The sequence below is a fragment of the Cibotium barometz genome, chromosome 26 (assembly GCF_041138505.1).
Source record: "Cibotium barometz isolate CiBa-2024 chromosome 26, ASM4113850v1, whole genome shotgun sequence".
NCBI lineage: Eukaryota > Viridiplantae > Streptophyta > Polypodiopsida > Cyatheales > Cibotiaceae > Cibotium > Cibotium barometz.
In genome coordinates, this window is record NC_141071.1 from 30,233,674 (window position 1) to 30,258,841 (window position 25,168).

Genomic DNA, 25,168 nt, shown 5'->3' on the forward strand with positions numbered 1-25,168 from the left:
GAGAGAGGGAGACTCCCCTGTGTGTGTAGGTATGTGAAAGAGGGGAAGCTTGCAGGCTTGACTAGAGTGTGTGCGCGGTTGAGAGAGAGAGAGAGAGAGACTCCCCTGTGTGTAGGTGTGTGAAAGAGGGGAAGCTTGCGGGACGAGAAAGTATAAAGCTCTTGAAAGTCACGAGAGCAAGAGAGCTTTTGAGAGTGAAAGGAAGAGAGAGAGAGTGTGTGTGTATGAGAGACGTATTGAGAGAGACAAAAGTATGTGTGGGTGTGGGTGTGAGTGTGAGAGAAGCATTGAAAGAGAAGCGGAGGGGTGGTTGAAAAAGAAGAGAAGCATGCTTGTGAAGAAGCCCGTTTGAGAGATTGATTCTCAATGCCAAAAGCGAGAGAGAAGAGAGGTCATCCTTTCCAACTTCATCATTGGCCACCCTACTACTACAACACCAACACCAACAAACCAACCCCTCCCTCTTCAACATCATCACTGGCATCCCAAAGCCTAGCAATTGGCCTCCTCAAAACCTCGGAATCGATAATGCACCAAACCATTCTTGGCTTCTCCAACAACTACTCGACATCCAAACCAAATTAAGCCACCAAGAAAGCCTACATCATACATAATGAAACTTCAAGCCCCACCACATCCGCCACCATCGGCAACACAAAGCCCTACGAGATAAGAAGACCGAGATGTCGACACACCTGCCCCAACGCCCGCACAACTGCAAACAACAACAAAAAAAAATATCGTTAACTCCGAACCTAAATCAACTTCTGCTTTGCAAGTTTTCAGTGTGCATTCAACTCTCTTTACTCACATCCTTTCGCCATCGGCACTTGAACTAAGACCCAAATAGTCCTTCCTACCTTGTGGTCCCCAGCCATGCTTTCATCAATCGCACCACCCAATGGCCTCAATCGTACCTTATCAAGGCACTCCAATACCGGATTCCATTCTTTCATTAGCATCGATATTCCACGCCAACACTTGGCATGCTTGCCTTTAATCACATCTCACGGCACATGCTTGCCTTTAATCACATCTCACGGCACATGCAAACCACACCAGAAGGAGGATACCAGTGCTACTCCAAGGAAAGGTGGCCTTACAATCGGGGAGGAAGAAGAGGAAATGTTGGACCACCAAAAGAAGGAAACTATTGCAAGAAATTCGGGCAAAAAAAAAAATCCCATTATAGTAAAGGCATCATCAGTAATTGCAACAAGGGTAGGCGAATGTGCAAAGTAAGGGCCCATGCCCTGCAGTGAACATGGTACAAATTGTAAACTTGTTAGAGGAGTAACCAGAAATGCTATAGGTACTCATTTATATAAAGTAAATGGGTCTTATAAACCAGAATCAAGAAAACTCAAAGAGGACAAAGGAGAAGCATATTAAGTGGGAGGAACAACAAAAGGTCATGTATCAAATGAGAATAAATGGTGCAATAAGCGCAAGCCCGGATCTAGATGGGCCATAGGTTCCTACTTATAGTCATGGCAGAAAAAGTATATAACAGAGAAAAATGCACTCAAATTGGGATGAAATCTCCCACATAAAAAGTTTGTTATAATAACAAAGGAAAATTCACTCAAATCGAAATGAAATCTCCCACATAAAAAGTCTATCACAGAGAAAAACGCACTCAAATGGGAATGGGCACAGAGTAGGTTTCTCCTAGCAGGTTTTTTTTTGAACCACTCTCTCTATATATATATATACCCATGTTTTCTCTTTCTTTTCCCCTCCTCCCTACTCCCAGCCTAGTCTAGCCAACCCAAGCCATCTCCTCCTCCCCCCACCTCCCACCAGCCCAAACCCTGCCCTCCCACCTCCCCCCCATGCTGTCTCTCCCCCTCCAACCCACTGCAACCAACACGCTCTCCCTCTCTTTCTCTTCCTCCTTCAACACCCACCCTCATGCTATCTCTCCCCCTCCAACCCACTGCAACCAACATGCTCTCTCTCTCTACACACTCTATCTCTCTCCCTCTCTTCCTCCTTCAACATGCACCCTCATGCTCTCTCCACCTCTATCTGTCCCTCTACCTCTCTCTCCCATTGCCACCATACGCTCTCTCCCCCTATCTAGCCCTCTCCCTCTGTCTCTCTCCATGCCCTCCATCCCTCTCCCCCTCTCTCTCTTTCTCCCTTTACACACTCTCTCTCCCTCTCTTTTTTATCCTCCTTCAACATGCAAGTAGTTTTTAACTACTTATAAATAATCTAAAAGAATTAACCATTATTTAGTAAAAAAACAGGCATTTATTTACCTTTAGTGGCCAATCTCTCCTAGCGAACGAAGGAATTTCCTTTCAAGTTGTTTTGTTGGAACGTCCCAAATTTGGGCTGGTTCCAGAAAATGCTAATATCTTTCACATATCAACTCATATGAGATTTCCACTTTGCATCTTAGATCTTCACATAATATAGAGCTTAACTTGATTTTTTGAGAAATTTTTAAGCTATTTGTCTATTTTCTTTAAATATTTCAAGGTCTTTAAAGTGTTATAATATATGCCACTTTTTGCACCCACAATAACTACCACTTAAAAATGCATAATCTTGTAGATCAAAAGAGTAGTAGATAGTGAGACATTGGTAGAATGTGGTGGTTAGTCAAAATTGCAAATCCAATGGTTCAATTTTTAATGATCTCTTTTCTCTAAAATTCTTCCAGGCTATCAGAAGGCCTGCAAATACTAATAATCTAATAAGTAAAATTACATTTTTGATGTAAATCATCTAAAACCTATAGGGACTAGTGTACTTATTGGTGCATCTATGGAAAAAAAATTAGATCACTCTAAGTATGAAAAGATAATTTTTTTATTGTTTTATCATATTTTTGGTTAATTTTGATAAATTAGACTAATTTATATTAATTTAAGTTATATTGGGGGTAAATTAGCGTGTATGTGTATTTTCTATCAGTTTCTTGATCTCGTTTAAAGTACCTTTTCTCCCCAAATTTGTTGTCCAAGAATTGTCCCAGTCCAGCATAAACTGGACAAAACTGGACACCCTAATCTTGCAACAACCCTTATACACGCGTTTCTGAAACCAGTATACACGCGAATTTAGATGCCAGTATACACGCGAATTTAAATGCCAATATACACGCGCCCGATATTATTCAAATACATGCGCGACCGTACACGCGTCCGTAATTTATCGCATGTATGGCAGCATTGTCTTGTAGTGTGGCAATGTGGGCATTCCTTCATGCATTAAGTTTCATCTCACTCACTTCCTGAGCATACACTATTTCCTTTTAAGCATATGACATATTGAACACAACATAGTCCACACGTGAGCTGTCGACATAGAATACGATTCCTTTTTACACTCAGAAGTACTACCACACATTCTTGTCATCCATAGCAATGATCAATTACTTAAGACAACCAAGAACAACCACTAAAGACAATCTGTCAATCATAGAGATGAGATGTGTACACCAAGTAGATAATAGATCTTCTTATTAGGATAAATTTTATACAATTATCAATGAGTACTTAGACCTTCATAATTGTTCACTGTCCGTCGATGAAGAACCACAGCAGCAGTTAATCTTCTGTGTGTACACTATGGCGTACTCATGAGTTGTTCTCATGTGCCACTCCTTTTCTTAGGCACATTCGAACTCCTCCTCCATGAGAATGCCTAGCGCATGAGAAGCCATGCGTAAGCTATCTTCATAGAGTGCACATCGCACGCTCCTAGCATCCACTTGGTGCTCATGAGTTTCCTCACGAACCTTGTGGTCACACTAACTCCTTGGTGATTCACAAGAACACCCTTTACCTATCTCCAAGGGTGTAGGCAAGTAGACCTCTCCTTGATCATGGTGTGCAAGGACTAATCTGTCAGTCACTTGCTTTACTTGTCTAGAGGACTTCCATACGAAAGCCCTAGACGTCGTGTGTCCTCACGCCGGCATTGCTTGTCCAAGTGCACTCCATCGCGCTCCTCTAAAGCTACCAACTCCAAGGTATCCGATTCTCATCTCGAACTAACTACCCATAACTCGACACCCATTGTCAAGTAGTCACCACATCGGCTCCACCGTCCGACTCCCCATGAAGGCCCGTTTATGAGGTATGGCGCCTAGCAAGCCATTGCTCTCTAGCGTTTGTGAATGCACACGAGTGCCACCCTCAGGCGGCCAGCCTATCCGTTGGCTTGGCCTTAGCCTCATGACCACGACGCTCTTCCTATCTAGTAGGCCCGGCCTTTGTGATGCGCTGGCAACCTAGGCGCAAGGCCAAGCATCGGCCTACCTTACGTGCTCAAGGCACGGGCGCTCTCATGCGCCTGCCATCTCTAGCCATGGCAGTCGTCGACCACATAGACCTTCGCCACCTTCTGCCTGCACCTACCTGCAGAGTGCCCACGTTGCCTTCTTTGTGGCTACCCAAAGGTTCGCAGCCTTTGGCCACCGATTTCACAAGGGCGCCCCTTCACTCAAGCAGGCGGCCCTCAAATGTCCAACCACCTTCTTCTCTCAATGGTCCAGGAGGCACTTTTAGTAATCATGGCCCCTTTCCTATGGTTTAAGGTAAGCCTATTTCTAATTCTCCAAGCTTTCCTTTGTGAAGAATGCCTTTGTGGCCAGCCCCCTAGTCTCGACCACTAGGCGTCCCGCACCACGAGACCATCAACCATCTCAAGTCATGCTCATGACCACAACTCGATGCAAGCCCGACCATGCCCCGAACTCCATATTGTGGCACAGTCTCCTCCGTATTGCGGCACAGTCTCCGCGCATGCTCTCTATCCATTGAGTCGTCTAATGAGATGCGCGTTCCATAGCACATCAAGCTTGTGTGCATCCTCGACATACTAGCCACATCTCGCCACCTTAATTAACGCGAGCAGACTTGTTTAAGGGGAGTCAGCGCCCATATGTGCCCACCACCTTTTTTGCCCTAGGACCTCTACTTATATTATGGTTTCTCCAGCCGGCTTATCATTTTCTAAGGTGCATCAACTTCGACTTTGGCAAAGTTAAAAGCCTCGTGCCCCGTTGACATGTCTGATAGCCCGCCGCCCTAAAGCCTTAACCACCATCACCACCTCCATGGCCGCCATAGCTACCACCACCTTGGCCCACCAACGTGTTCCCCACCATAGCCACCACCTCCATTTCCACAGCCGCCTTTTCCTTCACCGTAGCCACCACCGTGATCGCCTGCTATTGCCTCCATAGCCGACTCGCTCATGCTTGTAGCTGCCACCCCCTCCTCGTCCTGGGTCGTGCCACGTCGACATGGCTGCCATCCCTAGAGCCTTAACCACCATCACCACCTCCATAGCCGCCATAGCTACCACCATCCTTACCGTAGCCACCAGCATGTTCCCCACCATAGCCACCTTTATACAATTCTCAAAATACTCATGTCGTGGAAGTGGAGCTACACGTATGAGAGGGGAGATTGAACCCAATCTTATCTTGATGGTGATGTTGTTCTATTTCTCTTATCTTATGCTATGGTATGCTCTTTTATATCAGTTTGATTCAAGTATTTGCTTTAATATTTGATGTATTTCTGAGTTTTTAATTCTTTCCTCAAGAAGTACAAAAAGGTCCCATGACAGTGGTATCAGAGCCATGGGTACTTGCACTTGAAGAAAAACAAGAAGCTCACAAAAGTCCAAAGAGTAAAGGAGACAAAGCTTCACCTTTGGACAAAAGTTGGAAGGTTCATGGGAAATTTGTGGACCCTTGGGTGAAGGTTTTGATCAAGGGATGGGAGTAAATCATCACCTTCTTCTTGAAACCACCCTACACAAGTAGAAAACCACGCTTCAAGATTGAAAGTGGTTTTACTCTATACTCTATCTCCCTCAAATCCAATCATATGGATGGATTCACCATAGCCCAAAACCCTTAGCCCCACTGTCTGATCTTTAGAAGACTGATGGAGCAAAAAAATCTATAATAGACGAATGAGGGTTGTGTAGACATATATTTTTTCTTCCAATTTATTTTTTTCACTTTTTTCTTCCTCCCTTTTTGCATTGAGCACTAGTCACCTTTACTTAAAGATGTAAACAACAACTTTAATTATTTAAATTTATATATACTTTTTGTGTCTCCCTATCTTCTTTCTTTCTCCCTCGTGACAAGCGACTACGTGGGCGTTACTTTTTTTTGGTTTTCTCCCAGTTGTGCAGTGTGTGCAAACCACGAGCAATTATCAAAGATTTTGTTACAAAGCTTTATATTAAAGCTTTAACTAGTTTTTATTATTTTTAAAAAAAAGAGGAGACAAAATCCCTTTATACGATGGTCATGGGCTATTTCATACAGACCTTATTGTAGTTTTTTTCTTTATAAACTTATATATATATATATATATATATATATATATATATATATATATATATATAACCTTATGTTATAAAGCTTTATAATATAAGCTCTAAAACACATATTATAAAGCTTCTTTTTATAAAGTTTTGAAGGAGCCATATCACTCAAGTAGCACAAGCTTCAAGCGAATTCAACACCAAGGATTACAAGAAAAAGTAAAATTTAGCAAACTCAAGATCTTAAAAGCACTATCCAAGGCTTAACGTCAAAACTCTATAAAATCAACAATGTCACGCTTGTGCACGACATTGCTATATTCCTAGCACGTGCTAGAAGAGTTTTTATTATTTACACTAAGTGTGTGAACAAGCTCTAGTGCTTGAGCTATTTTTGTAAAAATTGAAAAAGCAGAGCCCAATTTTGTATGCACAACTATTAATAGCTCGGTGGGCTATTTATTGAATACAATTCTCAAAATACTCATGTCATGGAAGTGGAGCTACACGCATGAGGGGGGAGATTGCACCCAATCTTGTCTTGATGGTGATGTTGTTCTATTTCTATTATGTTATGGTATGCTCTTCGATATCAATTTGATTCAATTCTTTGCTTTAATCTTTGATGTGTTTGTGAGTTTTTAATTATTTCTTCAAGAAGTACAAAAAGGTTCCATGACAAGGGTCATGCAACATGAAGTTTGTACAGTATGTCTTGAGGCACTTGGTCTTGTACTAGGGTGGATCATGTGGCATAACAGTCCTAGCATGAGAGTCCACTTGGCATGACATAAGGTACTTCTATTTTATGTGATGAAGTGTGAGTCTCCATATGGTGTGTAGCTTGAGGAAGGTGTGACTGACCTTGGGTCAGGATTATTTGAGTGATGATCACAAGCTATGTCTTATGAATGCTTTGATCAAGGGAGTGTGTGTATTGGGAACCATATGGCCAATGAACATCCTCAATCAAGAGGCAAAAGGTATTAATGTCAAATATGCAATTGGTGGGAAACTATGATACTCAAAACTGCATAGATGGAGCAAGGAGACATGCTTTATATTAAGGACCACAATGTCCTTAGGTTTGGATTCAAGAGCCCTTGCCAAGAGCTAATAAAATTGATTCATATTTGCAAACTCCCAAAGATTACTAATTTTGCAACCAAGTTTTCCCTAGCAACCTATCACAACACCAGTAGACAAGATCCCCAACATGGCACGAATTCGATGGAAGCGACTAGATGATTAAGGGTAAGAAAAAATTATCTTATACTACAAGGAATCTAAGAGGGGAGGTTACTTTCCCATATATGCAATAATGCAATGTGCATCATAAAAATTGGTAGAGTGCTTTGGCTACAGTGGAAATCATAAATTGTTAAATGCTAATGCCCAAAGACTATTTAACATGTGTGTAATATCAGCACATGTGTGGTCCAATGAATGCATCCACTTCTGTTACTTCACAATTGGCATAAGCTTGTATAGGGTCGGCCATCCATATGACTTAATATGTTAATGATAGATGCAAAGAATGCAAAACAATCAGGTCAAGAAAAAGTGGAGGGCTTAGTTGTGATGAGATCACAAAGCACCATATCAAGAAAAGCCTAAAGTATGAAGAGAAAGATCTTGATTAAACCTTGGTCAAGGTTATAAATGAGGAATTGCAAAGGCAACAAAAGAAGAACAAAGACATGGAAGGAAAGTAATGAAAGCTGGACCTGAAGAGTATGTCTACTTTTTGAGCAATTGTAGCTAAGTGAGTTTATCTAACTAAGCTTGCTTGAGGTTGGATTGAAATTCACAATCCTTGCTTGGAAAAACTTTCAATAAGCTTTACCAAATATGTAACTATCCATGCATAAATAACATTCTTATGGGAAACCGAATCACAATATGAGAAGAGGTGAAAATTTAAAGATGTGATGAGGAAAATATTTATTGATCTACTCATGGAAATTCATTTAACCTATACAGACATGCACACACACAAGCTACACATATGCATATGTTTGTGTACATGCATGCACATATGTGTGTGCACATGCATACGAGCTTTTGCATGTGCAATTACATATACATGAATATGATAACATTCTAAATCTCATGAAATACTTTTGTAAAATAAAACCTTGCTTGAATCAAGGAAGACCTTAAAGAAGTTTTCAAGTGAGGGAACAAGGATGCTGGTAGAGAAGCACTTCAACATCTTTGCATACAACTTATGTTACCATGCTTTCCTTAGATAAGATTCATGCTCACTCTCATTTTTGGAATAAACAGATATATCATTCAAAAAGACAACAATGAAATCATACTGCTATCATCTATAGATACTCATGATAGATATTATTCTTCAAACACATGATTGTTGTGGATACAATTATTAAACCAAAAGCTAAAACACTGAATTCATTTTGCCTGTAACAAGTGCAAAAAGGAATTGGGAACTCCAAACATTTTTAGCACCTCCAAGTCCACCAACATTTGTTCTCTATGATTTTTCCATGATAGCTATGACTTGAAAACAAGTACTTGTGTAGGAGCTAGATTTTTGTCACACTAGATGTTTAGGTTTATATGGCCAACATAGGTGGCACAATACGAGGAAATATGCTACCTTATAAAGTTGTGTTGCTCTTTCTTTTAATGTTGTTTTAGCCATGTATGTTGTATGCCTTGAAAGAAATTGAATTGCAAAAAGTCACTACAAAACCACTTATTTAAGCCCTAAAAAGGACAGTTGTAGGTTTAAAAACTAGTGTTAACAATAGTGATTAGAAGTTCTAATCAGGGATACATAGAAATGAGAAGGATAGGATAATGTAGTACTAGAGGTTAGTAAACATATGCAGTTGAAATGATAAGAGGGTTTTTCTAAGGAAGAGGGGGCTATGAAGTGTAGAATATATCATCATAAAGACATAATAAAGCTAGCTAATTCTATAACTAGTGTTATAAGAGATTAAATTTTCATAAATAGATGAGAATGGCACAGATCATTATGATAGAGATAAATGCCTTCAAAAGAAACAGTTGATTTTTTCCCTCAAACTTTGTTTTAAATATAAGAATCTCCCTTTATTTTGGCTTGAAAATTATAAGAGAAGCAAAAAATGGCTTTTTTTAGTTTTTTTTTATTAAAAAAAGCACACAAGGGGGTAGAGAGACAGAAAGAGCAAGCGAGCTTGGTTGCTTTTCCGATTTAGTTAAGATGCTTGATGCCAACTACTAGATATACCCATGAAATTCAATCCTCACTTGTATTCAACCTTGCTGGAAAAAGCACATTGATCTCCTAATAAATGAAAAAAGTACACTGATGACAAAGCACCAAAAATTGTATGGTTGTCACAAACACATCAGCATAGCATCTCAGCAGGGACAGATCAAATATCATATATGCATGCGTGCGTGGGCATGTGCATGCATCCTTCATGCATATACACATGCTTGTATGTGTGCACGCATGCATGTATCTATTTATGTACGTGCTTGTATGTACATGCGTGTGTGTACATATGTTGCAATACCACCAGTTCATATGTACAAGATGTACAAGGTATCAAACTAAAGCAGTGAATAAGTGAAAGAGGACTTATATCCCAGACCCAAATGAGCAGATTCTCATTTGATACCATTAAAAAGGTACATATTCTGCACACACCCATGCACCGCACATATGCGGGCATACACACACAAACAAAGACAACATACTCTGCTTTGATACTTGACCTGTGAAAAAGCTGTTACTCAAGTGGTCCTGTGCTCCCAAAGTTACAATTACTCTCCCATATTTCTAAGATGTGAGAGAGTGTTATTTGCTACCCTGTTTTGAGGCTATCTTTTAAAAACCTCCTTCAAATCTGCAATTCCTAATTTGTACTTTCACATGCTCTCATATAAGAGACCCAAATGAGCTCATACCACACACCCATGCACCACGCCTATACGTGGGCAGACACACGAACAACGACAACATACTCTACATCAATACTTAACTGTGAAAAAGCTGTTACTCAAGTGGTCCTTTTACTCAAGTGGTCCAAAAGTTAGAATTACTCTCCCATCTTTCTAAGACGTGAGAGAGTGTTATTTGCTACCCTGTTTTGAGGCTCTCTTTTCAAAACCTCCTTCAAATCTGCAATTCCCAACTTGTACTTCTCCATGCTCTCATATAAGAGAGCTCGCTGGAGCAGCATTGCTGAATTGCCATCATCCAGATCAATCACCTGAGAGCAGCAAGATATGCAACACAAGTATCCAAGAGCTTCCAATTATCAACAAGTCGAAAAGGCACATGGCTAGCACTAGAGGACACAGTACGCAAGTGATTCACAAGTACAACAATTATTGAAAATTTCAGTTTAACTCTCTAAAATTAATCCTCCAGCATCGTATACTGGGCAACCATTCATAGCCTAAAACGCTACTTTGACCCTTCAAAGGTTGGGTCCCCATTCCCCACCCCATGGATGCCTAACCAAGTCCATAAGCAGCTACCCTTTCCAAACTAAGAAATGCACATGAAAGATGGGGTCAACAGTGCATTAGAATTAAGCACGTTTGCAAGAAATGACTTGCACGCACACACACATGAACTTGTGTTCCAGGACTATGAACATTGCCTTGATTTAAATGCCTGTGAATGTCCATGGGGCCAGGGACACCTAGTAAGGCTCAGTTTTCATACATGTTCAGCGTGGTTAAGATGCTTGTGAGAGTTCAAAGACGACTACTCAGTATGGTTGTCTCACAAGAGTGGGCATTGTGGGATGGTTGCGAGCAATTCAATGCAGTTGTGTTTTTGTGTGCATTGTTGTAAGAGCACTTGGTGGGTGGAGACTAAAGCTCTTGTGAAGGCGATCCAGTCCATTTATATTGTTATTCACATTGAAAAACTTGAGCAACTCGAGATTATTGCTGGCATGTGTCCCACTACATGCTCTGTTCTCCAAGTGGGTTAAGCGACAGACCCTAACACCTAAGGCTTGGAAAGACCTATGTAGCTCGGGCCTGACATGTCCCTGGACTAGGGCTCACAATGGGGTCACAAGCGTACGACAAATAATCCTAAAAAGGTTATAAATCAAGTATAGCACTAATGATGAGCCAGTGTGTCACATGGCACCTCAATGCATGGGTGCATGTGATAGCAGTACCGATGGCTGAATGCTGAAGATGACTTCTTCTATTGCCCACATGCATAGTCCAATTGTCTGGTAACTTCAACTTCATGGAGCTTCTTCACAATAGGAAATGGACCAATGCCTTGAAAAGAGAGCTCGGGATTTAATCGGGACTCATGATTCCGAGAAACACCCAATCCCCCTTTTTGTAGTTGACATCTCGTCTGGACTCATTGGCTTGCCTGGTAGAGGGTTCTTGTGCTTCTGTCTGACCATCTGTTGGAGGACGAAATGCAATACAGTCCACACCTAGCCGTGTGATCTTACCTTTCTATGTTCCAACTCATCCTCCAATGCCTTGGACAAGTGACTGGGGAACTTACTAGAAGTTACTGCCCTTGGGACCAACTCAATCTGAAGATCCTCAAGATGAATGTGTCACATGCACCCATACATTGTGGTGCCATGTGACACATTGGCTCATCATCAATGCTATACTTGTACAGAGTTAGTGCCTTTTCAGGATTATTTGTCGTACGCCATGACCCCATTGTGAGCCCTAGTCTAGGGACATGTTAAGCACAAGCTATGTAGGTCTTTCTAATCCTTACGTGTCGAAGTCTCACTTAACCCACCTAGAGAACAATCAGTCAATGTAAATCATCCTAGCATAGAAGCATTGTAGAGGCATGTAGGTTTCAAAGCTTGGCTAGCCTTAGGGCCAGCCATAATAGGGCACCCATAAGGGTCATCCACCAACAGCCACATAAGGGGCTAGCTTGGGCCTTAGCATAGTGGCCAGCTTTTGGCACAGCATGGCCAGCCTAGGAGAGGCATGTCAGCCAGCATAAGCAGCCCATCCATTGTAGCTGCAGCCAGTCGGCCAGCAGAAAAGTTCCCATCCACACATGTGAAAGCGATGGCAATAAGCATTTTCAGCAAGTCAAGGGCTTTTCCACAGGCCGACAGTATGTATGCAAAACCAACCAGCAGCCAGGTGATCCTATATAAGGCACCTTCAGTCCCTTGCTCAAATCACCTCATTCTCACATCAAGAGCAGAATTATGTGTGCCTAAGTCTCGACTTGTGCATACATACTTTTCAGCAAAGCACTTCATTGTGCTTCAGTCCAAGGCAGCCCAAAGTCTTCTTCAGCATTCAGCCTTCATTCTTGCATCTCCCTCAATAGATATGGGTGTGCATAAAGGCTTCCGAAGTGGCTTCACAGTTGTCCTCAGTCTGCTTGATGGTCTAGCCGACGTTTGGTCTACCTCGTCCTTGCGTTTGGCAATCCTCTGTCAACCGTCATCAGTAAGTTTTCTGCATTGTAAAGAAGTTCTCCAAAGCAATAAAGAAAATACTCCGACTTGCGAGAGGGGGCCCTTAAGTGCGTCGATTGGGGTGTCGACTCTTCATATTCTCTCTATGGCTCTAATTCCTATGAATAAAGATTAAGGTGGATTGCTTCATGCTCACTAATATAAAGGTATAAAGAAGGCCTCGTTGTGCGTTACACGATCATACTGGTTGCATCTTACATTGGTATTGTTGTGACCCAGCTTGGCTACCTATAGTGAGAGCATTCCGTGGATGGTAAAACTGAGGTCAAGAAAAATCACCCAGCCATCCACCATGACAGGAGAAGAAGAAAGACGCTTCCAAGAAGACACCACCATAGAAGAAAGTGCCCACGAAGACACCACTCCAGAAGAAAGTGTCCAAGAAGACGCCACAAAAGAAGAAACACTTCCACAAAGCACTAAAGTTTTCCTTCAAGAGCTGATCGAGCAAAACAGGCTACTAAAGTTATAACTTCAGCACGCAAAAGAAGAGCAGCCTAAAGAGCAGGGTCCCCAAGATTTTGAACGCATGCTTCTTCTAATGGAACAGCCAAAGACGCCGGGAATTGCTAAGGCACGGAACACCGAGGAAGCCAAATGCAGGGATGATGAAGACCAGCGTGGGCGGCCAGTAGAGGGTGGGCAAGGGGCTCTCGTAGCTCGTGGGAAGGAGCCTTAGGTTGTAAGGCTAAGGCTAATAGCCTTATGTTTTTCTTTTACACATCACGCTTTTTTTAAAGTGAAAAGTAATGGCTTTTTACTAGTGAAAGGTGGCAACTCTAGGCGATTCCTGCAAGGTGACAATTCAGCCTGAAGAGACGCAAGCAACGTGAGCAGCATTCAAGGCTTAGGAGAGGGAGACAAATCACGCATGTGTCAAGCCCAGGAACTCGTGGTGAGGCAGCTTGCCATGGTTTTTTCTTCTTCTTCTTTGTAGAAGAGACTTACTACATATTGGGAAAAAATAATAAATCATGCAGAATTGGGCGGAACGCGCGACTCTGGAGCATTACCACAAGTTCAATCAGGAAACCATGCAACTCTAGCATCAGCAGACACTGGCAACCTTAATGCCAATCTGATCGTCCCACTTCCCAAACTGGCACATGGTCCCAGTTCCTCCACCCCATCCACCACTAGCCTCCATGCTCAACCAAATTTCAATAAGTATGATGGTAAGTGTGATCATTCTGCAGTCACTTAGTTTATACATCAATTCGTTGCATATTTTCTGTTGGCTAAGATTGTAGATTCTCAACAAAAAGTCCATTTGGCGGCTCTGCACCTCACTAGGAAAGCTGTTACCTGGTGGCAACATTGGTAGGGTCTTCAAGACTCTTCATACTACAGATCCAACCATCGGCACGATACATTATGCATGGGATACCCTTGTGTCCATCCTCAGAAGCATTAGTATTTGCTTACCCTGTCCATAAGACTGAGCGGACAACTCAGCACGTTGAAGACTCAGGCAGTTGAGTTTTCTCATCACATGAGCGATTTGGAGGTTACAGATGTGATAGGCCGACTTTGGGAGTTGGCTCATTTTTTCTTGGATCCCGGGAGTGTGGATACATCCGGGATTCGGCATTTGGTCGTGCGCATAGTTGCAGATTTGGCACGCGACCCAGGATATGTGAGTATCCACGAGGTTACTATGTCAGAGCAGGAGGCAGTCGCCATGGGTCACAGCCACTGGCGCCTGATCCGGGATTCTTGCAGTACACCGGGTGGGCAGACTCGCAGCCGTTCGGATGGGGACTACTCTCCATCCAAGCCGCTAGCGAAGGCTCGCCGCACGGCTGAGACAGCATCCACCTCAGTAGGACATCCATGAGGATCATCTCATGGAATGTACAGGGCCTTGGCGGAGCACACTTTATACGATATCGAGGCTGCTTGAGGCAGGAGCTACAGAGATGCCTGGTTGGTGGCAGCATTGACATTCTGATGATGCAGGAGCACCACTTGGGTGAGAGCAGGATCCGGAGATATGGTTCGGTGATGCCTGGTAGATGGGACACTTTCTGGTCTGCAGGGTTTGGTCCTTTGGGTGGACAGGGAGGAGTATGCATGGTTATTGCAGATGCATGGCGGCAGGCCATTGTGGATCGAGGGATCATTGTGCCTGGTAGAGCACAGTATGTCATTCTGAGGATGCATGATGAGCTATTGGGTGTGCTCAACATCTATGCGCCCAATCATGCTAGTGCCAGAGCAGAGTTCTGGACTTAGGTTACAGATGCATTGCCAGAGGCCGCACATTGGTGTGTTGGGGGAGACTTCAACATGCTTGAGGACCCGGCAGATAGGGTGGGAGGCAGTCATGTTACAATGCACGGCACGGAGCTTGCAGCTTGGGACCGGTTTTGCATGTCACTGAGGATCACTGATGCATGGCAGCATGGGGCTTTCTCCCGGTCTCAGGACAGTCTAAGTTTCTCTCGGTCGGATCGCCGGCAGGGAGGGACTAATCTATCTCGGATTGATCGCTTTTATGTGGGCGATTGGTTGGGGGAGCGAGGGGGCTCCGTCGGCATTCTTGCTGGCACCTCATTTTCAGATCATGCGCCAGTTATATTGACTTTGGAGGAGGGGACACGGGAGCCCAGCTTGCAGTTGAGGATCCCAGAGCGGGTACTTGCAGACCCCAGTCTCACTGAGGACATTGAGAGGATCTGGCATGATAGTCAGTGCTCTGACCAGGATGCAGCGGGCCAGTGTGCCCAGGGACTCATTGATCTTAGCTCTTTTCTGCACGCTGCAGCTTTGACACGACTGGGAGAGATTCGCGAGCGGGAGCAACGGCTGAGACGCAGCCTTGCTTCGCTACAGCGCCTTCAGGAGCAGCAGCCAGCATGTGAGTGGGTGGCGTCCCAGCTGAGCCAGGCCCGCCAGGAGGTTAGAGAGGCAGAGGAGCAGAGACATGAGTTTTACTATCGTCGTCAGGCCTCTCAGTGGACGCAGCTTGGTGATAGAGTGACTGGGGAGTTTTTTGAGATCACTGGACCCCGTCATGCGCGAGCAGGGGTTCGCCAGCTTGGTAGACCGGATGGATCGATAGCTACTGAGCTCGGGGAGATCAGAGCCATTGCCACTGCTTTTTATAGTGACTTGCTTTCAGCGGAGCCAGCCACTGAGGATCGAGATGTATGCAGACAGACTGTGTGGGCCCATGTGCAGAGGAGGGTCACAGACCATATGCGCACAGTTCTAGGTGCGCCTCTGTCAGAGACTGAGCTTGCCGAGGCCTTGAGGGTCCTGCCGGCGACATAGTTGCCCAGGGGAGGACGGACTGACGCCGGCCTTTTTTATGCGCTATTGGGACCTTTTGGGGCCAGGCCTCCGCAGGGGCTTTCAGCATGTTTTGGACACTGGGGTGATGCCGCAGAGCTTTTCAGAGGGCTTGATCTATCTTATCCCCAAGGGAGAGGGAGTATCAGATGATATTCGGCATTGGAGGCCTATTACGATCCTCAATACTGTCTATAAGGTCTTGGCAAAGGCCTTGAGTTTGAGGATCCAGCCCTTCCTGGGGGAGTTGATTCATGCTACTCAGACAGGATTTGTCAAGGAGCGCAGTATCCTTGACAACATCTTTACTTTCTGGGAGGCGACGGCCCGAGCTAGGTTTCTTGGCGAGGACTTGGTCGTGATGCTTCTCGATTTTGAGAAGGCATACGATAGAGTTGATTGGGGATTCTTAGAGGGCACTATGCTACGCCTGGGCTTTGAGCCAGGATGGATCAGAGGGGTGGCAGCTTTGTATTCCACAGCTCGCAGCCAGGTGCCGATTGCAGGAGGTCGGGGGCCGAGTTTTGAGCTGACCAGATCAGTCCGTCAGGGGTGTCCTCTCGCCCCTTTCCTTTTTCTCTTCTTTGCGGAGGCTATGAGTATGTATTTGTCGGCAGAAGAGGTTGGTTTGAGAGGACTTCAGCTCCCAGTCCGGGGGGAGGATTTGCTTGATGCTGAGTTTGCAGACGACACGGGCTTATTTTTGCATGGCCAAGAGGCCAATCTTATTCGGGCAGAGCAGTCGCTCCAGGTTTTTAGTGCAGCTTCGGGAGCATTGATCAATTGGCGCAAGACAGTGGCCTTTTGGATCAGTAGTGCTCCCACTCCGGCATGGAGTCCGGACCCCGGTTTTAGATGGATTCCTCCCGGCACAGCAGTGCGGTATTTGGGATGCCAGATTGGCCTCGATTTGTCACCTGAGCAGCAGATTGCCCCGCTTCTTCTGAGCATTCGGAAGAAGCTATTGTATTGGAGTACAGCTCGACTATCCTTGGCTGGGAGGGTGGTGGTGGCAAATTAGGTGCTGTTAGCGACTATGTGGTACATTACGTCTTGCTGGATTTTCTCGAGCTCTTGCATCAGCCAGGTACAGAGGCTGATCAGGAACTTTCTGTGGTCTGGGCGGGACGGTCAGCCAGCTCGGGCAAAGGTTGCATGGGCAGTTATTACACTTCCGCTGGCTCAGGGCGGTTTGGGCATTATAGATCCAGTCGATCAGAGTAGAGCCTTATTGGGGAAGCTTATTGTTCGGGGGTTGCTTCCAGGCACTGAGCCTTGGAAAGAGCTCCTCTTGCAGCGACTGCAGGCCCGGGCGCCTCCTGCAGGGGGTACTTGGGCACCAGAGATTCGCTGGATCTTCATAGAGATGAGGAGGACAGGCCTCAGTAGAGGATGGGAGGACAAATTTGCTTTGAGTATCCTGAGAGCTTGGGAGCTGCTGAGACCGGGGCTCTCTCAGCGGCCTCCTTCTTGTGTTGAGGAGCGGGCCAAACAGCCGCTCATCTGGAGCCCAGCGGTTCGTACAGAGCAGGGTCATATGCTGGGTTCTCGGCCTCGTCTAGCCTGGGGACCTTTAGCGGCAGGCCCAGCTCGTAGTTTTGGAGACTGGCAGGCTTTCTGCAGTCTACCAGAGGAGACCCAGGTGGAGAGGCTGAGTCACTTCAGAGGGGGGTTGATTATGAGGGATGATATTCAGGAGGCACTTTCAGAGGAGTGGTTCACACCTCTCGAGCCAGTGGCCCCACGGTGGATGGGAGCCTTTACACAGTTGGAGATCCTGATTGCTGTCAGAGCTAGCACTGAGGATGGCAGATGCCTCTACTATGAGATTCAGGATGAGGGCAGACTCCAGAGAGTGGAGGTGGAGTCGCCTTTGGTTGCAGAGTGCACCTTTCAGAGGATTCGGGTAGTGGCTGCCGCTTCTCAGAAGTGGCATATTGACCCCGACCCTGCTGACGTGCTCCCGGATTGGCGCATATGGGCATATGCCGCGCGCCCCTTGGCCCGGCTACAGTGGGACCCCGGAGAGTACGAGTGGCATGATCCTTATGCATCCCTTGAGGCCACAGAGATCACATTTTTCCAGTATACTGTTCGGCTGGGACGACATATTTTGACGGCGAGGAGGACGGTTTCTCCAGCGGCAGCGGGGCATTGGCGATTGCAGGGACTATCACAGGAGTTCCTGGAGGATTTCTGGGCTCGGCTCTGGGCTAGTCGACAGGCTCGCAGGATCTCGGCTTTTCAGTGGCTGGTCGCCCACAGGGGCTCAGCAGTTGGCACTTGGCTTGTTTACAGCGGTCTTCCGGCGGCCTGCGTCCGATGCGGCCACCCTATGGAGACACAGAGACACTGCCTTTGGGACTGCCCTCAGGCACAGCAGATTTGGCTGCGGATGCTGCGTATTCTGGCCCCCCTCTCTCCAGAGGGTAAGTTTACGTGGGGTGCCGCTGCTTGGTCGACTTCGTCAGGGCCTGCTATGGGCTATGAGATGGAGCAGGGCAGTCAGGCCATCAGATTTATTAGGGGCCAGCCTCGCCTGGTTCCGGCACCGGATTTCTCGTCCGCCAGCTGGACACAGGAGAGGGATTTACGATGGGAGCTCCTCAGCAGCCTCACCATCTGGTTCACCTGGAGGGCCCGGTGCTTTACGGCCTTTGAGGGGAGATTAGAGCCACCAGCAGAGACTGTTCGGGGGATTTGGCAGGAGTTGATCCACACCCTGCGAGGACAGTACGACCGCATCCGGGGAGACTCGGATGAGGCGATCTTACGGCGCCAGGCCTTTCATACCACTTGGCGCTGCGGCCCGTTCTACACCCTACACACGGGATCCCCCCGTTGGCACTACAGGCCACCTGTTTGGCTCTTCCCCCCCCCCATTGTATGATTTAGCCGCTCAGTCCTTTAGACTGATGCTTGTATTTTGCAGCACCTAGGGAGAGTCTCCCGGGCTGCCATGATGTATTCACTGCTCTTCTCTCTGTTAGGAGCAGGAGAGATCTCTTTTGTAGCCCTACGGGCGTTTTTTACATAACTAATGAAAGGATCTTTTCTCGGGGAAAAAAAAAAAAAAGGACTGAGCGGACAAACTGAGTGATTGACTGCCAAACACAAGGACAAAGCAACCAAACGCTGTGCATAAGTTGTAGGCAACTGTGAAGCTATCTTCGAAGAGGATACACCGGCCCAAGACTAAGAGTTGGTGTGCTGAATAGTCCTGAAGAGACTGAGCTTCTTTGCCTTGGGCTGAAAGCACAAGAGGGGCTGTAGGTATGCAAAGGCTGGAGCCTATGCACACATGCTTGACTAACTTTGCTTGATAATCTCTGATTTTATCTGCTGATTTTTTGGGAGTGAACATGGCTTGCCTTTTTATATGATCCCAGGGGCTGGTCAGCTGCCTTAGTATGTTGTCGGCATATAAAGCCCACGACTTGTATTAAATAGCATTTAATGCTTTGTTTGCTGGTCGGCTGTTGGGACTGCTGGCCGACTGTCACATAAACTGACTGACAGCAGTCTAGCACTGGCCGACTGCTTTCTTAGTCCCCAATAGGCTGCCGACTACTCTTATATGCATCGAAGGGAGAAGAATTAGGGTTTCATGTGGGAGACATACACAGAGAAGAAGGGGGAGAGAGAGAGAGAGAGAGAGACATGTGGGGATAAGTCAACTCAAGGTATGAGTGTGTGACTCTCCTATCACACATGTATATTTGCTCAAGTACACATAGTGCACTTAGTACATTAAAAGTACTAAGTGTACTATGTACTATAAAACACATGGGCTTGTACACACTACAAGGGTGGGCATAATGCCTTTACCCCAACAACATCCCACTTAAAGGCAAAGTGCCCTTAAATGAAGGAAAAGAAAAATCAGCATGTACATGATAATATACAAGGCCATATCAAGGCTGAAACTGGCCTCATCCAATGCCCATCAAGTGTCTGCAATGAACAAACCGCTCTGGAGGCAAACTCTTTGTCAACAGATCAGCCGAGTTGTCATCCATATGAATCTTGACAAGCTGAATCAGCTTGTTCTCTATCACCTCTCTGATGAAGTGATACTTCACATCCACATGCTTCGTCTTTGCATGAAAGACAGGGTTCTTTGCCAACTGGATGGCACTCTGACTGTCACAATGCAACAATGGAATATCCCACAGCACCTCCTGTGAATGTAAACATATAACCGGTAGTAGACTTCCGGCTATCTGGATGACCGGCATAATCCGAATCCGTGTAACCATGCACTAATGCATCCTGTTTGCCAAAGCAGATGCACATATCCTGTGTGCCCTTCAGGTATCTTGGCTTTGCATCAGGTGCAACTTTGAGCCTGTAAACCCACTTGCATGGCAAAACCTTCTTGCCTGTAGGCAAATGCACCAACTTCCATGTTCCATTTTTGTGCAGAGAATCCATCTCTGACTTCATAGCACGCTCCCAAAGAACCTTGTCTGCCCTATGTAAAGCCTCCTTATAACATGAGGGCTCCCCACAGTCAGTGAGCATCAAGTAGTCAACCCCTAGAACAAACCTGTCAGGGGGTCTGGAGGGTCTTGTGGACCTCCGTACCCAATGACCATCATTTGCAGGTTGCTGTCCAGCCTGCATATCACCTATTGGTGGCTGCTGTTCCATGCCATAAGGTTGAAAGATCATGCCCGGTATCTCCTCTAACTGTGGGATATCCATAGGGATATCTTCTGCCATCTCTGGCTGTCCATTTGGACCATTTTCAGCACCATTGAAGGGCTGGTTTTGATGCTGTAATGGCTGATTTACAGCCCTTGGTTGTTGTCCATGATGTCCATCATCATCAAAGATGACTCTACCAAACTCCTGTTGCCTTGCAGGCTCCTTATACATGCATGTTTCATCAAAAATGACATCATTGCTGCGTATAATCTTTCTATTCACTGGATCCCAAAGTCTATACCCCATTTCACCTCTGTCACCATATCCTAGGAATATGCATTTGTGAGACTTAGGATCAAGTTTGGTGCGTATTTTTCCCTGCGTATGTGCACGTACGCAACACAACCAAACACTCTCAAGTGCTTGTAGGACGGAGGCTTCCCTGTCCATACTTCCTCTGGCACTTTCCCACCAAGCCTCGTGTTAGGTGACCTGTTTATAAGATGAACGGCTGTCATAACAACTTCAGCCCAAAAACCATGAGGTAACGCAGCATGTGACAACATAGAACGGACCTTCTCCTGAATGGTCTTGTTCATCCTCTCTGCTGTCCCGTTTTGTGGAGGATCATAAGGAGTAGAGAGCTCCCTCTTGATGCCTTTAGCATCACAAAAGTCCTGAAACTGTTTGGACATATACTCTCCACCATTGTCGGAACGCAAAGCCTTCAGTGTTTTGTCAGTTTAATTCTCAACATGAGCAACAAACTTCTCAAACACTGAGAATTTATCACTCTTCAAACGAAGAGGATAAACCCACACCTTGCGTGTGGCATCATCAATAAAAGACACAAAATATTTTGCCCCTCCCAAAGAAAGCTGAGGCATCTCACATACATCTGTATACACAAGCTCTAACTGAGCATCTTTCTGTCCATTTGCTTTCTTGTGGGGGCACTGGAGTTGTCTGCCATATATACAATGCTCACAAAACTGAAAACTTGAGAACTTTAGAGAAGGCAAGTAACCATAACGAGACAATTGCTCCATTCCTTTGACACTCATGTGTCCCAACCGGCTATGCCACATAGAGATTTCCGGCAGCTTAGTTGCATTTACATTAGCATGGTGACAAACACCAGCATGCATGAAGTAAAGAGTGTCCACCTTAGAGCCTCTGGCAATAACCAGTGAGCCCTTACTAATCTTCCACTTTCCACGACCAAATGTGGTAACATAATCAGCATCATCAAGCTGTCCAATAGAAAGCAGGTTCTTCTTGATCTCAGGCACATGCCTGACATCATGGAGCATAAGCTGTGAGCCATCTGAAAACACAAGCCTCACATCACCTCTACCAAGGATCTTGCATGCATGGTTGTCACCCAAATAAACTACTCCTTCATTGCCAGCAGTATACCTAACAAAATATTTCTGCAACCTGTGACATGAAAGGAGGCACCTGAATCAACGATCCACGAGTGCATACCATGACCATCTCCTGCAAGGAGTGAATCGGCATCAAGTGAAGACGTGAATAGGACTTCATCCTCACTGTCACCTGCATGTGACACATTGACTTCTTTAATCTTGACTCCACTTTTGCCCTTTGGCTTTGCATCTTTGGCTTCATCTTTGTCTTTGTCTTTTCCTTTGCCCTTTTCCTTTTGATCATTCTTCCATTTGTAGCATTGCTTTTTGATATGTCCCTTCTTGCCACAATAATGGCATTCCAAGTCCTTTTTGGAGCGGGACTTGCTCCTTCCCCGTTCTTGGCTTTTACCCCTTTGCTGGGATCTCCCACGTGCATTCATTGCATTGGACTTTCCAACAGACTTGTTCTTCTTGTTCATCTCCTCTTGAAGGAGAGCACCCTCCACATCTGCATATGACAGCATGGCATTTGAATTGCTAGTGGCTGTCTTAAATGTGTCCCAACTCTCTGGCAAAGTGCATAAGAGAAAGGTGGCTTTGAACTCATCGTCCATTGCCAACTTTTGATTGATGACCTGGCTGACAACACCATTAAACTCATTTAGATGGGCTGTCATAGACGCCCCTTCCTTCATTTGAAGACCTATGAGTTTCTTCAACCAATACACTTTGCTTGAGGCACTTTGCTGGGCATACAAGTCCTGCAATCTTTGCCACATTCCCCAAGCTGTCTTCTCTTCACGTATGCTGAAAAGTAAAGTGTCTGACACATACAACATGATAGTGGATCTTGCTAGCTCATCCATATCTTCCGATTCTTCAGCAGTAAGAGAAGCGGGCATTACACCCCTTTTTTTAATGGGCTTGTGCTGCTTCTTCTGGAGCAACACATTATAGCACTGGGTTTGCCAAATGTCATAATTATGTGAGCCTTCAAGCTTTTTGATGTGAAGCAATGAAGAGCTCTCACCTGTGGTTGCCATAGCAATATGCAACCTTTGACACAGTCAATGCCTGACTCCCTGCAAGATGTGCAAACACTGCACCAAAAGCACACAAAGTGCTCACAGTTGTTCTCCCAAAGTTTATCTCCCACTACGGAAGCACAAATGCAACTCTCCTCCCACTGAATGTGATAAAATCACCAAAATCTGGTTGCTGCAGATTTAGGACAGCACCTTAAATGTGCTCTATTCCCCTTCCAAAGTATTGTACAACAGTACTAAGTGCTCACCAATGATGTACCAAATCTGTACCGGCAAGTACAGCAGCTGAAAATGAGCGTTTTCCTCACTCAAATCAATGTACAGCCATGCCAAAACTTGTACAAAGTTGTACCAAATCTGTACCAGCAAGTACAGCAGCAATAAATGCTCTCCTGGCTGTCCAAATGAGTGAAAATCAGACCTTGACAGTCCCCACCACTGCATACAACAGTCCCGGACAGAAATTGGGCAAAAGCCCCTTGACTGCAAGTGGATTTCTGAGGATTCAAGGCATAAAAGTCTTCCCTGCTGCTTTGCCAAGCTCAACAAGCACAAAATCTTGAAAAGCCCCTTGATTCAAGATCAATTTCTGATCATGAATGGTACATTAATGCACATGAAGGCATCCAGAGTCTTCACAATGCTTCCCCCTGGCCACATATACATCCAATACATAAAAGCCCCTTGATTTACTGGCACATTGAGTGCTTGACAGGCATCAACACATTGCCCAAAACATCAAATGCCAGTGCCTGCATGCAAATCAACCCAATTGGCACAAAAGCCCTTTGATTCGCACTCCAATTTCCTGCAATTTTGGCCCGAATGTGAGATTGCTCACATCATACAGCATGTATGAATGCCCAATGGCACAATTACATCAAAAGCCCCAAATGTTGACACCCAATTTCCTGCAAACTGACCCGGACTGTGACCAATGTCACCCAATTGTTGCCAATTGTGCTCAAATCTGAGCAATTTGGACCTGTACCTGCTCAATTGATGATAATGGACATTTAAATTCCAAAATTGAAGCAAATACCTCTGAATTTTTGATTTCTGTTGCAGGAAAAGGGGGGGCGTCGTAATTGATGACTCGTGTGCTGATGTTGTTGCAGCTGTGCAGGTGGACGGTAGCGGAGGAGCTCTGCAGTGATCACGCCATGGCGGACCTCACACAACACCTTGACTTATGCCTGGTCGCTTCTGGCCAATGCACACACAGACTGCGCCCAGCACACACTTGGTCGTATGCCTGGTCGCTTCTAGCCAATGCACACACAGGCTGCGCCCAGCACACGAGAACCAGCACACCTGGTCATATGCCTGGTCGCTTCTTCTCCAGGCTCGAAACTCCCGTAGAGGCTCGCAGGTGAATCTCCCAAGAAGCAGGCGTATGCGTGCGATGTTTGCGTTGGTGCGTAGCTCTCCTCGTGGGCGACAGGACCTCCACAGGTGCAAAAGACGTCGGGTCCAGAGGCTTACGGCACGCTGGTGGGTCACCAGCCCCAACCCCTCCGCTCCGCACTCCTCCGGCCTCACCACATTGCTGCTGCGCACTCAGGTGTCGCAGTGCTGTGCCTTGTAGATGAAGTGTTGGAATCCGCGTTCGTCTGAAGGGTCCCCTTCTCCGCCATGACTGCACCTTGTCTAGACTCCTGCGAACAGGTGCAGTGCTGAAAAAGCTAGGGTTCCCACAACCAGGACTCTGCGCACAGGCGACCAGTTCTGCACACGCAGCACACCCAGGCGACTTCCAGCGCTGCAGCTCGTTGATAGAGAAAGCTACTGGAATCCTGAAACCCTAAAACACAGCATGCTCTGATACCAGTTGAAGGGAGAAGAATTAGGGTTTCATGTGGAAGACATACACAGAGAAGAAGGGAGAGAGAGAGAGAGAGAGACATGTGGGGATAAGTCAACTCAAGGTATGAGTGTGTGACTCCCCTATCACACATGTATATTTGCTCAAGTACACATAGTGCACTTAGTACATTAAAAGTACTAAGTATACTATGTA

General features: G+C 45.6%; 1 protein-coding gene across 1 annotated transcript in view; it reads right to left on the minus strand.

Moving 5' to 3' along the window:
* Positions 1-9,925: 9,925 nt before the first annotated feature.
* The window catches only part of LOC147623864 (Tetratricopeptide repeat (TPR)-like superfamily protein), a 29,713-nt gene continuing 14,470 nt past the window's right edge, over positions 9,926-25,168 (minus strand). The window contains exon 2 of the mRNA XM_086820495.1: positions 9,926-10,547. Within this exon, the coding sequence (XP_086676621.1) occupies positions 10,374-10,547 (174 nt within the window). The 3' untranslated portion in view covers positions 9,926-10,373. The remainder of the gene's footprint in view (positions 10,548-25,168) is intronic.